The sequence below is a fragment of the Eleginops maclovinus genome, chromosome 11 (genome assembly GCF_036324505.1).
Source record: "Eleginops maclovinus isolate JMC-PN-2008 ecotype Puerto Natales chromosome 11, JC_Emac_rtc_rv5, whole genome shotgun sequence".
NCBI classification, from domain to species: Eukaryota; Metazoa; Chordata; class Actinopteri; order Perciformes; family Eleginopidae; genus Eleginops; species Eleginops maclovinus.
Genome location: NC_086359.1, coordinates 8247072 through 8264641, shown reverse-complemented (window position 1 = coordinate 8264641; position 17570 = coordinate 8247072). Strand labels below are relative to the sequence as shown.

At 42.1% G+C, this 17570-nt stretch overlaps 1 protein-coding gene across 1 annotated transcript in view; it reads left to right on the top strand.

The window, feature by feature from the left end:
- The window catches only part of nbeaa (neurobeachin a), an 81278-nt gene extending 63818 nt beyond the window's left edge, over positions 1-17460 (top strand). Inside the window, 28 exon segments of the mRNA XM_063896038.1 lie at positions 366-492; positions 1439-1558; positions 2404-2537; positions 3192-3253; positions 4987-5051; positions 5476-5584; positions 5761-5927; positions 6941-7065; positions 7150-7299; positions 7743-7879; positions 8059-8176; positions 8815-8917; positions 9006-9103; positions 9106-9120; positions 10173-10285; positions 10438-10578; positions 10682-10801; positions 10993-11145; positions 11276-11440; positions 11803-11892; positions 12526-12718; positions 13351-13422; positions 13636-13791; positions 14281-14451; positions 14581-14682; positions 15032-15228; positions 15391-15542; positions 15784-17460. Coding sequence (XP_063752108.1) covers positions 366-492; positions 1439-1558; positions 2404-2537; positions 3192-3253; positions 4987-5051; positions 5476-5584; positions 5761-5927; positions 6941-7065; positions 7150-7299; positions 7743-7879; positions 8059-8176; positions 8815-8917; positions 9006-9103; positions 9106-9120; positions 10173-10285; positions 10438-10578; positions 10682-10801; positions 10993-11145; positions 11276-11440; positions 11803-11892; positions 12526-12718; positions 13351-13422; positions 13636-13791; positions 14281-14451; positions 14581-14682; positions 15032-15228; positions 15391-15542; positions 15784-15874 — 3446 coding nt within the window. The 3' untranslated portion in view covers positions 15875-17460.
- The last annotated feature ends 110 nt before the right edge of the window (positions 17461-17570 follow it).

Genomic DNA, 17570 nt, shown 5'->3' with positions numbered 1-17570 from the left:
AACTAGAATCATATGCACATCTGTAGGCATGGGGATTCATTGTGTCTGAGTGGATTTGTATTCAAGGTTTTTCCAGCCCGTCAGACATATTAGACTGCATCATAAGTGCATAATGAACCAAGGAAGGGATTTGTTTCCCGGAATGGATTTTATATATTGATTGCAAAGCTATTTTCACAAACGGAGGCCATTACCCGTAGACAAGCAGCAGCTCGTCCGGTGAAATCCTATCCAAATTGAATTTGACCTTTGCTGAACTGATGTATAATACATTTTTCCAATTGTCATCCTGAACAATGATCACGGTCATGCTTGATTCATGTTAGAATAAAACTGATTGTTTTATCACTTTCTGTCCTGTCTAGGTGCCACAGACTCTGCCTCCTCTTCCTCCTCCTCTTCTTCGTCATTCGTCAACGGTGCAACTAGCAAGAATCTTCCAGCTGTCCAAACAGTAGCACCCATGCCAGAAGACAGCATGGAGAATATGAGGTCAGAGCTCTCAACACGACAGAAGTCACTTCAACCATTCACTTCCTCTTTGTTTTTGTGCACCTCCCTCTGGCATTTGTTTTGACGTTGATATGTCCATTTTTTCCCCACTTCATTCCTGTCCCTCTTATTACTTCACAATTATGGTCTTCATCCTTCCCAAAACAGATTCACTAGCTCACTCTCAAAGTCATTAGTGATATTATACAGCAGGGTTAGATTGGGGTCAACTGGGGTGCACCCACATGCTTCTTAAATCCTTGGTAAACCTATACTGATACCAAACATGACCCTTTTTTAATAATGTCAGGAGAAATGCAGGATGACATCATTAAAAATAATAGTTTCTGATTATACCAGGTGACAAATTAATATAACTAAAGGCAAAAACACCATTTCCATATTAGGTTATCAGCTATAAACAGTATATTAAATTGATTCTAATATATATAGACCTCTAAAAGCTAGTATAACTACTTAATCGGTGGACACACACGCACACACACACGCATTTTCAGCTCTCACCTGCACGCATCCCACCAACACATCTCACTCAGTCTACACTACTGCTCTTCATCACTGACATGGCAACTGTGTTTTAATGTCACTCTTAGAGTATAATGCAGACTACTGTGTGAGAATATCAACAATCCCAATTGATTTCTTATTTGAAAGCATGTATCTACATTTTAGAGTTGTGTTTCCATGATATGTACAGGCACTAATTAATGTCAGTGTGGTAATATTAAGGTGTTACAATAAGCCGTTCTAAATAATTCACTGTAGCCGTTTGTACTGTAGCCTTTCTATCAATGTTCTCTCTCTTTAGAAAGTTTGTTATGATTTGTGCAGTTACGTGCACACGCATTTGAGAGAGTGCGTGTGTGTGTGCGCTTGTGTTCTTTAATCAGTGTGCGTGTCTGTGTGTGTGTGGTTTGTATTGCAGTGCCTATTGTGAGGTGGCGCAGTGTGCGCTGCGCAGCGGTCAGACGCCCCCTGAGCTCAAGTCTTTTAGCTCTCTGGCAGGCTTCCAGGCAGCTCCCCGAGATGCAGGACAGTGTTTTAGGCAAGGAGATACTCGTCCTGTCCCCATGTCCCCCCTCTCTCCCCCTCTCTGACCCACCTTCACCACACACCCTCCTCACACTAACCCCAGATTCAAGATCAGACCCGAGTCAAACTGTCTTTGCAAATAACATGCAGCAATATTTTGCTTACTCCCGACTCGAAATGATACTGTACCAACTGTCTGCTTCTCTGAGCAGCTTGAAACCAAGTTAAGATTTGTGAACACTAGTGACCCAGGTCTGTTTCAGAAGTCACATGCTTAAAATATCAATATATGCACTGCCATATTTAAGTCTCTTTTTCTTCATACTCTTCCTTTATTTTGTCAACTGAACATATATTATAAATGAATTAACTCTGTATGTTGTCTAAACACAGATGCGTAGCGAGGCAAGACACAATACATGCACTAATTTCCAATGCAGTTTATAGTAGGGACACTTTTTTTTGCAGGTTAGCCTTTTAATACAATTCCAATTAATAAACAATTAGTCTCAAAATGACGTACCATTAACCTTTCCCTACCAAAGCTAACCCAGCCAAAGTGCTTTCATCCCAATCCATCATGACATACGTTTACATTCTGTCATTTTTTGTGTCTTCTGTGACCATTTTAGGTCTTTCATTCTTCTCCCCTGTGTGATTTCTCCATTGCTTTCCTCTCTTCCCGTTTTCTCACCTTGCTGTGCACATTTCTTTCTTGAATGTTTTTCTCGCTCCCTTTCTCACCTACTGCATATCCCCCCAGTGTTTCCTTGTTCTTCTAATTTCATCTGTATTTTACCTGTTTTATCTTCACTCCTATTCCCTTCATCTTTCTCTCTCTCTCTCTTTCCGCCACAGTATCACCACTAAGCTGGAGCGCGCTCTGGAGAAAGTGGCGCCCCTGCTGAGGGAGATTTTTGTGGACTTTGCGCCCTTCCTCTCCAGGACGCTGCTGGGTAGCCATGGGCAGGAACTGCTCATAGAAGGTACAGGTGCTGTACACGGCTCCTTTTCTCTAACTGGCGTCTCTCTGTGGAGTCTCCCCATTCACTGTCCCTCACCGCGATGTTTGTGTATGAGAAGATAAGTGAGTGATTGGATGAGTGGATGTTTTGCTGCGTGATGAGTTGAGAGTGATTGAATGAGAGTGTCTCTGAGCTGGCTGCTTCACTCATTCGTCAAGCAGGTATGAAGTCAGTATTTTACACTATTTTCAAACGGCTAGCTAGATAATGACATTTGTAAAATAGATTATTTCCAGTTCTATCAATAAAACTACTGGTATTACAGTGCTGTACTAAATGTGATGCATTCTTGCCTCTGCCCACCTGCTTCCTGGCGTCCTGTTTTCGTGATCCACCGTCTCAATGTTCTCTCCCTCTCCTCCCTTCCTGCTCTTTTCCCTCCCTCCCTCCCCCTTCTGCCTCCTTCTACATCTTCCTCTCTACTGTTTGTTTCTGTCTTCTCCGTAGCATGCTTTTTATAAACTTGACTATGATGTATACAACAGCAGAAACCACTGACACTACAGTGTGTTTTTTGATGATATGTTTGTTTCTCGAGGCAGTGTGTGTTTGTGTGTGAGAGCGTGTGTGTTTCGGAAAGAGAGAAAGAGAGGCTCCTGACTGTATGTCTCTGTGCTGCAGGTCTGGTGTGCATGAAGTCTAGCACGTCTGTGGTGGAGCTCGTAATGCTGCTCTGTTCTCAGGTTGGTAACCCCTCGTCTCTCCCCTCTCTGTTTACTGCCCGAGCACACATGTTCCACTTTTCCAAAGCATGTCCAGATCCTTAATTTGTCTACTTTTCCAACCTATTCTAAAATTGATCTGTTGTTTTTTCTTTATAATCGTCTGAGTCGTTAACACACAGGAAGCTTTCGGGTTATTGATCTGCCCTGTGAGGCAGGGGTGAGCATGTAATGAGCGCATTGCAGATGTAATATCATATCAATGCACCATCACGTCAAAAAATGTCAATCACATTCATATAAACTTTATCAGACTACTTACTGTTAACAAAAATATCAAAGCCCAACGGCTCCATCGAAAGCATTCACAGACAGTATCTCTATCTTCTTGAATAACACTCAAAAGAAATAATTACCAAAAAGGTACTTACCACTGCGAGCTTTCTCCTGATGTCGAGGCCAAGCGTCCTTTTCCTTTGATACAATGAAGTTTGTCTCCCAACTATAGTCTGCCTCTGAGAGCTCTTTTCCTCAGAGGAACCCCTCAGATTCTTAAACTTCGCTTTCTTCTCTTCTTACTGCTTCATCTTCTACAGAACAATCAGACGCCTCTTCTTTTGCTGTCCATTTTAACTCAGTGTTTCGGTGGCAACTGCTTTCATCTTCTACCACTCCAACACTGCCCCGTCCTCGCACCACTCCCTCTCCTTTCCCCTCCCCTCCACTCTCCGGCTTGTCAGCATGTATAGTATTACCCCAGGCTCCGGGCCTTGTCTGCATTTAGATGCCCAGGAGAGCGAACCCTAGCCCAGATATCGATCCTGTGGGTCGTGGGGAGGGGGGAGATGCTGTAACAGGAGATGCTCCCACGTGTCCTTCACAGGCCTAAGAGCTGATGGAGCTAATGGAGCTCTGATAGTTTGAGGCTTTCAGCAACACTCTCATCCTGCTCAGAAGTCTCCACTCATATATGCACAGACACATAATACACGTACTCTTAGATGGGTGCTTTTTTATTGACACTTAGAAAGCTCTTTGGATCGTTTCCCCATCTTTATTCTGTGCTTTTGTGTGCTAGTGTATCTTACACTGGTGAGGGTGAATGATGGGTGTGTGTATTTCTTCTTAAATAAATGAATAAAGCTACTTTTTCTGCCACCTCTTACATGTTGATCAGCTGATTAACTGCCAAAAAAACTCGGCTCTGTGAAAATGTGGGAAATTTAGAGACATTTATGACAAATCCTATTTTATAAAGTTCATAAAAGCAGTTGTTAGTAGTGAGAATCCTAAATATCCGGCTCCCTTCAACAATGCTAATTAAATATGTGTTAAAGAAAATGGAAATAGTTAAAATAATAAAGTAAAAACAAAATGAGGGTCTATCCAAAAAACTGATAATATAAATAATTGAAATGAAATATAAACTACCGGTATATTAAGTTAAGTTAAACAGGAATGGCAAATCCCTGAATGGAAACGAATGTGGTTGATGTATATGCATAATGGTAAATATAAATATACAGTATATTCATGTAAACATTTATAAAACATAAGTTAAAGTATGTAATACCAAAGAAAATGACAATATATAGCAGCCTTTCTGGACAATGTTTCAAATCGATAAGCAGGACTGTCTGCTTTATGGCAAGACTGAATTCACAGTATGTTTAAGTAAATATCTTGATCCCTTAAGCTTTTCCCTACACACAACCCAATCTCTAACTTTATAATGTTTTGTCTTCTACCCTTAGGAGTGGCAAAACTCTATCCAGAAGAACGCTGGATTGGCCTTTATTGAGCTCATCAACGAGGGAAGGTAATATATCACACATCACCCCATAAGGCTCCCTGTGATTCACACATTACCTGCTACATTGTTACCACTGCTTAACAACTGATGGCTATTATAGAGCCCTAATGAGAGCCATGCCAAGATAAGTGCACAGTGCCATGTGTTGATTGTCAATTAACTGCACAGTGATACGCTGGTCCTATTTCAGTGCCTATCTTTTATTAGAAACTGTATTGGACATAATTAAAATGCAAAAACAAAAATATTTATGAATCAAAAGATTAATTGTTTAAGCAAACGGTTTATCGATACAAGCATTAGCTTCAGCAGCAGAAAGACCAGCGTTATTGAGCTAATTTAGGAAAATGTACCATATATCTTCTCCCATTGAAACTTGAAGGTGACGCTAATGCCTGTAATGTTTGTCTTCCCTTCACCCCGTTACCAGACTTCTGTGCCACGCCATGAAGGATCATATTGTACGTGTTGCCAACGAAGCAGAGTTCATCCTGAACAGACAGAGGGCAGAGGATGTACACAAACACGCTGAATTTGAGGTAAACTCACACAGCACCGGTTCTGTTTGTCCTATTATGTGAAAGTCCATGTCATGTTGTCAATATGTAATGCTTAATCTTTTACTAATCGTAACCAAAGAACACTTGTTAACACTCTTTGTTTTTTTTACTGTTTGTGCATCTTGTATAACTCTTTCCCTGTCGCTGTCCTCCAGTCTAACTGTGCCCAGTACGCTGCGGACCGGAGAGAGGAGGAGAAAATGTGTGATCACCTCATCAGCGCCGCCAAGCACAGAGATCATGTGACCGCTAACCAGCTGAAACAGAAGATCCTCAACATCTTGACCAATAAGCACGGCGCGTGGGGGACAATGTCACAGAGGTGAGCGGGGAGATGAGAGGAGCTGGGTGTCCAATTATACCCTGCCACATTTTTAGATTGCTGCTCCACAGGATGTCATTTGATAGCAGACGTTACGCAAAGAACGCTTCTTGCATATAATGAGGAAATGGCATCAGTATGTGAAGTGATTATTAAGTCAGCACCATCCATCATGTTACGTCCAAATGACTAAAACACATTACCCCTGCATATTATGGCTTTTCTCTGTGTTAATGCAGTATCCTATATTCTATCATTTCAGTTGCCGCAGCTTCACAACAATCAGTGCTGAAATAAAGCCATTTATAAAAGAGGACGTGGTGTTATTCAACATAATTAATTGTACATCAACTTCAGCACACACACAAAGACAGACAGCTGAATGCTAACATCGTAGCTGCCAGCTGTGTACGAATGACTGTTTTGTTGGGCACACTCAAATACACGCATTAAATCAGGGATGGCGTGCCACCAGATCTGCCTCCAGACTTGGGAAGGACACAGATTTAATTCGAGGACATGTGACATACAGCATCTGAAGCCTGTCTCCCTCCTGTCGCTGTTGATTAGGTAGATTGTACTGTGCATGCTGCTTGTAAACAACTCTTGAACACAGCGGAAGAATTAATTAAAGGGGAAATTGCATCTGAAGTTCTCTGTCCTCAATTATATTTCTCTGTTTGTTAACATTAGCATAGTGCTGATGAATATTTTCACACTAACATGACTAAACCTTGCTTTTCGTCTTTTCCCTTTGTTGTTTTATGGTTTTTTTCTCTTATCGGTTTTTGTAGTGTTGGGAAGTTTTTTCTCACCCATCTGCTCAAATACTGCCCTTTTACCCAATAAAGAGGGGCCTTTGGAGTCTGGGAAATTAGTTCTGGAAGTAGCTAGCTTAAATGTCAGCCGGAACTTCAACTCCAACTTTATTGTCCCTAAAGGAAAAGTCCCAAATTGCACCATTGACACCACTGAAATTGCTAATTGAAGTTATTTTCCTTTGACGTCCTCAGCCAATTACATGACTTCTGGCGTCTAGACTACTGGGAGGATGACCTTAGGAGGAGACGGAGATTTGTGCGAAATGCCTCTGGATCCACTCACGCAGACGTGGCCCTTAAAGCTCTGGAGGAATACAGTCAGTAATGTGTACCAATTTAAACATGTTGTCAATATAAACATCTTGCATTTACATTTAACCTTTAACATAAACTTAAAACAGGTACAGAAGAAGAAGAGGAGGAGCTTAAGTCAAAGAAAACCTTCCGCAGCCAATCAGTGGTCGCCCAGAACCCAGAGGCGGAGCTTATGCTGGAGGGAGACGATGATGCCGTCAGCCTGCTGCAGGAAAAAGAGATTGATAACCTTGCTGGTGAGATTCACTAACACACGCACACACACGTATATACAGGTACAACGCTTCAACTCAATTGAACTGAAACTGTCTGACTCTTGTTTTTAGTACGTTTCCGTCCAAGACTTTTTATCTCCAAAGGCAAGTAATGAGTTTTGCAGCTGCGCTAAACTCCGGCTGATTTGCTGACCCAAGAAGATTGAATGATAATAATAAACAAAAAACTGACCAAATGTCTAATTTAATCCTATGGTTGCTGTGTCTGATGACACACCTGATGGAGTGTTCACTATAGTAGGCGAAATCAAAGAAGTAATCAATCTTGACTAACATGAAATAACTATGTTAAAGTACATTTCATTATTTCTCGTGGGCGATGATTGCTTACAACTGTTGTGTGTACTGAACGTGTCAGTGCTGTGTATTCTCAAAGTAATAATAATAAGTGTATCCCCCCCCAGGCCCCGTGGTTCTGAGTACACCGGCTCAGTTGGTCGCTCCGGTGGTGGTGGCTCGAGGCACTTTATCCATCACCACTACTGAGATCTACTTTGAGGTGGATGAAGAGGATCCTACATTCAAGACAACTGAGGCCAAAGTAAGGGCAAGCTGCTTGTTTTCACAGTTCAGTTTATCAAATTAAAAAGTGAGCTTTTTCCTCAGTGCTTCTCCTTTAATGTGCTGCTTCTCATTGATTCAAATGATAAAGAATGTATTTGTCTGTATAGATTTCTTTATGTTAAAATGTTTTTTTCAAAGGATGTCCAACCCCAACAGGTACTGGCCTACTCAGAGGGTCTGCACGGTAAATGGATGTTCAGTGAGATCAGAGCCGTGTTCTCCAGGCGCTACCTGCTGCAGAACACCGGACTAGAAGTCTTTATGGCCAACAGAAGTAAGTCTGCAATTACATTAACTCACATGTATTGATTTCTTAAAACTATGCACCTGCCACCAAAACTAACCACTGACAGTTTGTATTGTATTGTATATTCTTTGCTATAAATGTCAACATGACGAGCCTATACATACAAGTAACATGACAGGTTAGCAAAAATACTGCTTTTCTCCAATTCTTGACAATTGGTAACTACTGCAATCAATAAAGTAGGTATATAAATGATTATTATTTGAACAAACACTAATACTACTGACTTACAAACAAGCTAATTAAATACCCAGTATGCCTCTTTGTCATGTTTAGATTTGTTGCGTGAAGTTTTTAGTAATTCTTCTGCACGTCAAACTTTATTAGCATGTTTAAACAGGTTTGTCACTAGAGAATGTATGTAGATTGGTCATTGAGATATTGAGCAGAGTGGTTGCAAGTGATGCACAGCTCATGGATCTATTAGCTGCTGCATCACTTATTGTGTACGAAAGGTCAGATGAAAAGCATTAGCACTGCCTGGGCTCTTGTATCCCAATGAAGCCTCCCATACTAATGTCCACACTACACGGTAGTTTAGTTGCTGTTTGGTGCCAGTTCCTATCTTTTTGCTGACTATATCTCGTGTCCTCCTCTCTCTCCAGCGTCTGTGATGTTCAACTTCCCCGACCAGGCCACAGTCAAACGAGTGGTCTACAGTCTCCCCCGGGTTGGGGTAGGAACGAGTTACGGCCTGCCACAAGCCAGGTAGGTGCTGCTGGTCCTTCACTATTCTGTGTTTGAGAGATGTGTCTTTCTGGTGTGATACAAATATATTTCAATGTGTGTCCCCCAGGCGGATTTCTTTGGCTACCCCTCGTCAGCTGTTCAAGTCGTCCAACATGACGCAGCGCTGGCAGAGAAGAGAGATCTCTAACTTTGAGTACCTCATGTTCTCAACACTATTGCAGGTAAAGTCCACTTTCAATCATATTCCTTGAGCGGACTGCTCAGTCTGTTATTGAGGATCTTAATAATATGTGGACAATAAGCAGTCATACCCACAACCCAATCCTCTGTAGCATTCTTTGTTTTTATTTTGAGGTTGAGAGAATGCTTCCAGTGTTTTTCTATTTTCTCTCTTTCTGACGGTGTGATGTTGATATTTTCCAGTGTTTCTGCTGGGAAGATTTCACTGATGTGACGTTATTTGGGTGCTCTGAAATTTCCTGTTCTGCGTTGTTCAAAAATACCCACAAAGACAGAAACTGCGGGCTATTTTATTCCTCTCCCTGTGTATGGATAAAAGAGGCCTGTGTATAAAAAGACGTTATTGAAGGGAGCAGATAAAGAACCTGGAAGATTCAAATAAGATAAACCTTTGTCAGCTCCAGCTCAGCTACAGTTTGCATAACAGCAGTCACCAATGTGGCCTGTAAATAAATATTCATACACTAATATATCAACAGCGGCCACAAAGACAATGGACAAATAGAAACCAATTACTGCAGCATAAAACATTAGCTATTTTATTGTGTTCAAATATGTGAAAGCATCTGAAAAATAAACCAATATGTCCTATTAAATACATGTCATAATAATTGAAATGAGGTAGCTGAATAGGTTTGAAGGCTTGCACTGTACATCCTGTATGCTGCTGTGTAGCAGTTTGTCAACAGCTTGTGCTTTTATGCCTTTCCCCATGTTGAAAATATCTTTGATCACGAACATATAACCTCGTTAAATTTTAATACCAAGTCTGGCACCTAAATGTTGCTCGTATCAAACGTTTGCAATTTCATTTATTATTTGTAGCAACGGTTTTTTTTGCAAGTTGCATGTTTAAAGCATGCAATCTTTTGCTGAAGTAAGACTCAACCTGATGTAGTAATGCACAGATCAAATGGGAAAGCGTGTTGTCAGAGCGTGGGTACATTTCAGGCTACAACTTTAAAGGAACATTTGACATAAAATCACAATATTAATCATGTTTTCCTCTCCCACCCATCTTTCGTTCCTGTAGGGAGGACCTATAATGATTTGAACCAGTACCCCATCTTCCCCTGGGTCTTGACCAACTATGACTCAGAGGAGCTGGACCTCACTCTACCTGGCAACTTCAGAGACCTCTCCAAGGTAAGAGCACTCTGACTGACGATATTTTTAAGTGTGCTAAAAATAAGATGTTGAAGTAAAACAGGAACCACAGGTCAAGCAGTACCACTCATATACCAAGGCTTGCTCTCTGTATGTGACTAATCCAAATATTTCACACTGGTTTCCCTCAGCCAATCGGTGCACTGAATCCCAAGCGAGCAGCGTTTTATGCAGAGCGCTACGAGACGTGGGACGACGACAGCACGCCTCCCCACCACTACACAACCATGTACTCCACCGCTCATTCCACACTGATGTGGATGCTCAGAATAGTAAGTACCTGCTGCACTTCACACACTTCCAGACTTTGACCTTCAGCAGCTGCTCGAGCACATGGCAGTTTAAATTCATCATGTCTGTTCAATGTGCCCGTAGGAGCCCTTTACCACGTTCTTCCTCAACGCTAACGATAACAAGTTCGACCACCCGGAGAGAGCCTTCTCTGGCATCGGCTGTTCGTGGAGGAACTGCCAGAGAGACACAGCTGATGTCAAGGTAAAAACTCCTGATGGGCTGATGGGACAGTGCTGCTGAAGAGACTAGTTAAGATTATTTATGAGGATAGTGAGCAAGAGTTTTTCAGAAAGAGCTCACTGAGCTTGGCACATTTTCAATAGCTGTAAATATTCTAACTTGCGTAGGAAAGGAAAAGGAAAGTCCACATTTTTGTCTGTTTCATCCATCAGGAGCTGATCCCAGAGTTCTACTACTTGCCTGAGATGTTTGTTAACAGTAATGAGTACGAGCTCGGGGTGCGTGATGATGGAGTCTCTGTGTGTGACGTGGAGCTTCCCGCTTGGGCCAAGAAACCAGAAGACTTCGTCCGCATTAACCGTATGGTAAGAGACAAAGAAATTCTAAAAACTGAAAGAGGGCTGGTTGTATCTGCCTTTAAAGCCACTGGAAAGACTCTGGACATATTCTTGACTCTCTCTGCCTTCCTCTCTCTCCACCTGTCACCTCCACCAGGCGTTAGAGAGCGAGTTTGTGTCGTGCCAGCTTCACCAGTGGATCGATTTAATATTTGGCTACAAGCAGCGGGGGCCAGAAGCAGTGAGAGCTCTCAACGTGTTCAACTTCTTGTCCTATGAGGGATCAATCAACCTAGAAAATGCAGACGCTGTGCAACGTGAGGTCAGTTTCCATGGCAACACATCATCCTCGTTTGACTCCCAAATTGATCATTACAGCGTAGAAATCTTCCCTTGGTGACTTTCTCATTCAAAATGGTATGGTAGCATCAGGTCGAAGTAACGTTTAGATCTCTTGGATGAATACTCACTCGATAGACGGCTGTAGGAAAGTTCTCTCCAGGGATGAAGTACATATATTACGCGCATGTGATTCATGCATACAACCAAAACAAACACAAGAAGTAAATAAGAAGGTAAAGAGGGGGCCCATGTGGCTTCACTCAACTAGTTTTTTGATTCTCCAAAGTGTGTAATCTAACTTTTCTTCTCCTATGTTAACCCCGTCTGTCTCTCCGTCTGTAGGGGATTGAGTCCCAGATCCAGGCGTGTGGTCAGATCCCCTCCCAGCTGCTGATCGAGCCTCACCCACCTCGCTCCTCTGCCATGCACCTGGTGAGAACACCTCCACACCCTTGAAAAACCTGCATAGGTTTAAGTTTCATACCAGTAATCTCCCAGTATATGCTTTAAAAACTCCCTCGAATAACAGCTGTTCTCACATACTTTCTGCATGTTCTTTAGGCCAATGTATTGAGGAAATATTCACTATTGGAACAGGAAGACAGTTTCTCCCAGTATGTTTATCTTTGTAGACAGGTTGATTGGTTTATTTATTTTTCCTATACACCAATTGAAGATGTTATTACATACACGTGTATGTAATGATGCTAGCCCCGCCCTGTTAGCCTCTCTGTCCTGCCTGCTACCCCGAGCAGAACGACGCCTAAATGTCTCCACATCAGAGCCATCCATGTCCCCCCTACCTGTCAGTCCTGACCCCCGACCAACCAGCGCCTCCACCTCCTCTCCAAGGCCTAGCGCCCCCCCCTCAGTGTGTGTACCTGCTCTGACCCTGAGCTCCCACTAATATACCTTTTCCCCTCCCTCCCTCTGTTCCATCTGTTCTGTCTCTCCCTCTACCTCCGTTTCCATTTCCCTCCTCCTCTCTCCTCCGACCTCCCCTCCCCTGCTCTGCCCCCTCCTCTTCCTCTCTGTCCCTCTGTCCTTCTCTGTCTGTCTCACCAGTGTTTCCTTCCTCAGAGCCCGCTGATGTTCAAGGATCAGATGCAGCAGGACGTCATCATGGTGCTCAAGTTCCCTTCCAACTCGCCCGTCACTCACGTGGCGGCCAACACGCTCCCCCACCTCAGCATCCCAGCAGCCGTCACCGTCACATGTAGCCGGCTGTTTGCCGTCAACCGCTGGCACAACACAGTCGGTGAGAGCACGAAGAAAATGAAATCTTAATGTGGAAATAGAAACCAAATATCCTCATTTAAAATATTAAGTTATCACCCTTTTATCAAATGGAATAACTTTAAAAAACAAAACATTGATCAGACAAATGCAATTTAAAGAACTCACTTTGGGCAATGCTTAATTACACAATGTTTTATTGTTGCAATTTCCTGACATTTTAAAGACTAAATGATTGAAGGATTGATACAAAATATTGATCAAAAACACAGAAGGAAAATAATATCAGGCTTTATGTATCATCTATGCAATTAACACTAATTTATGGAAGCCTGTAGTGCTTAAAACCCGGTCGAGAGTTTACTAGTATGTTGTCCACATGTTGACATAGAAATATGTGTTAATTAAACCCTCAATTAACCTTTAATGACCTCATTAGCAAAGCAGGGTAGGTTTAATGGATCGTGGCAGTGTAATTACGGAGGGTCATAAGGCAGCTCAAGTGATTTTGGTTGTGAAGATTTTATTTTTCAACATTATCCTGCTGTAGGGCATGCATCAGAGAGCACTCGACTAGGGGATTATATGAGAGCTTTACGATGTGTGTATGTGCGAGTGTGACTTAGTTTAATGTTTTTACCCTTTATCCTTCAGGCCTCCGTGGAGCTCCGGGATACTCCCTGGAGCAGGCTCATCATCTACCCATTGAGATGGACCCTCTCATAGGTCAGTGCACAAACATCTCCACATTCCATTTAATTGGTTTTATGTAATAACGATCATTTTAAGGACCCAAGTAGTAGGAGTGGGGATTTGTGCACATTATTACTGAGTAACAGGCTGTAATAAAATATGATGAACAGTCATTAAAATGCTTGTGAACCATATGGCATTAGGCTGCCCTTATTAACATACTGAGACCTTTATGTTCCCATGTAGCCAACAACTCAGGCGTGAACAAGCGTCAGATCACTGACCTCGTGGACCAGAGCATCCAAATCAACACACACTGTTTCGTGGTTACGGCCGACAACCGCTACATCCTGGTTTGCGGATTCTGGGACAAGAGCTTCCGTGTTTACTCCACTGAAACGGGTAGGTTTGTATTATTATTTTGAAAACCTGTTGAGCGTTGAGTTTATTCAAAATGTTTAATTTGTAAACCTGTCACAGGTTCTAATTTGAATAAAGACCATGTGGACAATTTTATTTAGATTTAGGTTTGTTTTTTTACATATACACCTGGGCTTACACCTCAAATTATTTTCGGTTTAGAGATTTTGTGGTTTATATTTAGTGACTTTATTTTCCCTGACCTGCATGTTCAACCCATGTATTTACACCTGGCACTAAAGTAACCATGAACAAGCCGGCTGTAAAGTGCACACATCCAAAAACAAATGATAGGTTCTGGTTCCAAAAATCCAACTAAGTAAGTTAAAACTGGAGTTGCTTTATTTACTTTATTTTATTTCAGATGTTTTGTTTGATTCTTGCCTCAGTTAATCAACCTTGGCCTACACGAGTCTGATTACTGTAGAGGGCACACTGTGACTTAGCCTCATTCCTCCTTCCTCTCCACAGGAAAGCTGACCCAGATAGTTTTCGGACACTGGGATGTGGTGACATGTCTGGCCAGATCAGAGTCCTACATCGGAGGTGACTGCTACATCGTGTCGGGCTCCAGAGATGCCACTCTTCTTCTGTGGTACTGGAGTGGACGACACCACATTATCGGGGACAACCCCAACAACAGTGAGTGATGACTTGTTGGAGACAACATGTCTGGTGTACACTCGATGTCTACATGAGTATGCTCTTACTTAGAAAGCAGTACAGGTCCCGGAAGATGTGTGGTGTCTCTAACTTTGTTTTCTTTTCCAGGTGACTACCCTGCTCCCAGGGCCGTACTGACAGGACATGACCATGAAGTGGTGTGTGTGTCTGTGTGTGCAGAGCTGGGACTGGTCATCAGTGGAGCTAAAGGTTCGTGAATTTCAATTTTAGATTTATAGATTATTTTCACTGAGGATTGAATAAGGATAACATATTCAAATGTAAGAGCCCTCAGATGCATTTATCAAAAAGTAACAGCCGCAAAGCCATTGGACAAATTCACCAACTTTGGTCTGACGTTCCTTTCAGACATTTCACTTTCAGATACTTTACATCAGATGACCTGTAGATTGCCCCCTCATATTTTGTTTTCCCCACATGTCGTTGTTTTAATTTCTATTAGAAGTTGGGCTCATATTTCCTGATCCCACAACATATAAGCTAACTACCATCACTAAAAATAAATTCCTTACTAATTCGCCCTGGTCTGGCTTCTCAGAGGGCCCGTGCCTGGTCCACACAATCACAGGGGACCTGCTTCGGGCCCTGGAAGGTCCAGAGATGTGTCAGCGGCCTCGCCTCATCTCAGTGTCCAGCGAGGGCCACTGCATCATCTACTATGAGAGAGGCCGCTTCTGCAACTTCAGCATAAATGGAAAACTGCTGGCACAAATGGAGGTCAATGACTCCACACGGGTAAGGCCGCCAGAGTTAATACATTTAAACACACTTTTATATTCATTTTGGTGTATATTCATTCATGAATACTGTCTTTATTTACCAATAACAATGCAACAAACTGTTGTTCAACACAATGGAGCCTTTTCTGACCTCTCTCTCTTCTCTTTTTCTCTCCAGGCGATCCTGTTGAGCAGCGATGGACAGAACTTGGTGACAGGAGGCGATAACGGAGTGGTGGAAGTGTGGCAGGCGTGCGACTTCAAACAGCTTTACATCTATCCAGGCTGCGACGCAGGCATCCGTGCCATGGACCTCTCACATGACCAGAGGTAAAACAGACAGGGTGTATCTCTGTGAGTCAGTAGGAGAACTGATAGTGGGACCTTTCTGTTCAATACTGTTGTGGGAGAAACTGGGTCACCAGGGGGCAGCAGAGAATACTGAGTAATCAGTAACAGTGAGGTTATTTTACCAAGACCTCAGATGATGTCCCAGAGAAAAAATGCATTGGTTTAATGTATGCAATTTGTTTATAGTTTGGATGTGACTCCCTGTTTGTTCTGCCCTCAGGACTCTGATTACTGGCATGGCATCCGGAAGCATTGTGGCGTTCAACATAGACTTCAATCGCTGGCACTACGAGCACCAGAACAGGTACTGAGGTGGACAGCATGAGGATAGAAAAGATGGCGAGAGGAGAGAAGAACAAGGAGAGGAGGTGATGCATTCTGCTGTGTATCTGCGGAACGGGGAAACTAAAGGTACAGAGAGGAAGGAAAAGCAAGTACCGGCTCTAATCCCTTGTGACGTTTACTTGATTTGAGGATAAGACAGCGCTGGTGGAAATAACTCCCTCTGTGCATACGTGTACGTACACATACGTGTGTAGCCACAGACACATAATACCCGAAGATACACACCAAAACCTGCTCATAAAATAGACTGCAGAATGGGGGAAAGTCAAGCAGACCTTGTAGAGGTCGTTCATACCCGTACCACTCGCTGGACTGCTGCAGTTGCCGTTCCTGGTACGCTTCATGCTTTATAGACAAAGAACTTAAGTTTTGGTTTTCCTTATGTTTTTCTTCTCTATCAATTTTGTTCTTTACTTTTCCTTTGAGGGGAGTTCAGTCAACGAATTATTTGGGTGGACTATAAATTAAGACTCCTTCAATGTGTCTCAACTGATAAGAAATGGTCAGAAATGAACCAGCCCCACCCACTCTTCAAAAAAACGGTGCTATTGGCTTGATCTTAAAATTCACCCTTGAAAAAATGTTTGGGGTTATGATTTTATTAGATTTTTATCAGAATTTATTTGATTTTATAATGTTAATTTTATGTTATTTTATTTCTCCCTGCAGCAGGGCTAAGTCTGATTCTTATGTAAATAAGGCTCTGCTTCCTTCAGAGCCTACACGTGTTCTTTCACTACACAAACTGCGCTTATCACCTTTAATTTATTAATGACTTGCTGTATGTAAAATACTGTCTAATAATTATTATAATGTTGACAAGACTGATGATGATAACGGCAGTGTCAAGGATGGTGATTATTTTGCCGGAGATGGTAATGATAAAGAGATCTTGCCAGTGCCACCAAGGATGACAACCACGAGACTGAGATGATTTCCTTTGTATATTTGGTGATTGTTTTGTCAAATATGTACATAAAGTCTTGGTTCAGGCTCGATGGGAGACCTAATCAGCTGAATAAGATTGAAAAGCGCAAAGGAAACCTTCACTTACCCACATTTGTTGATTATTTAAAAGAAGAGAATCAAATCAATGTAAAAGTTTGTTTTGTATTTGCACTTTGCACCAATCACATATCATTATTTATTAGCTTGGTTCTTTCTGGTCGGCTGCCATTTTGTTTAGGTCCATTTCCCCTTCGGGATTATTTGTGCATTGATGTTTGTATTTAAAGCGTTGAGCTCATGTGTGATTATTAGGTTTTACAACCTCACAGTTGTAAGCAATATCATGATTCTGTAGCTGATAGAGGTGGAAAGGAGTGAGGAGAGGGGATGAAATGTGAGAGGTACTGTATGTGTGAAGCCATCTTGATCAAATGCGCACATGCACATACTCTATCGACAGGTTCAACTTACGTATCCAAAAAAAGGTTAAATATTTTTGGATCTATGAAACCCTAAAAACTATTGTATTCATGTTTTATTGCAAAGATGTAAAATATGACATGTGTGAGTTGAAAAAAAAATCATGATAAGAAAAATAAAATATGCAAAGAATTTGATGACTTGACTTTTCATTTGTCACATTCTCTGTCTCACTAAAAGCTTTATTATTTAACTTCAAGACAGTGGCACCGCAGTGAGCTCTTACTGCGGCTT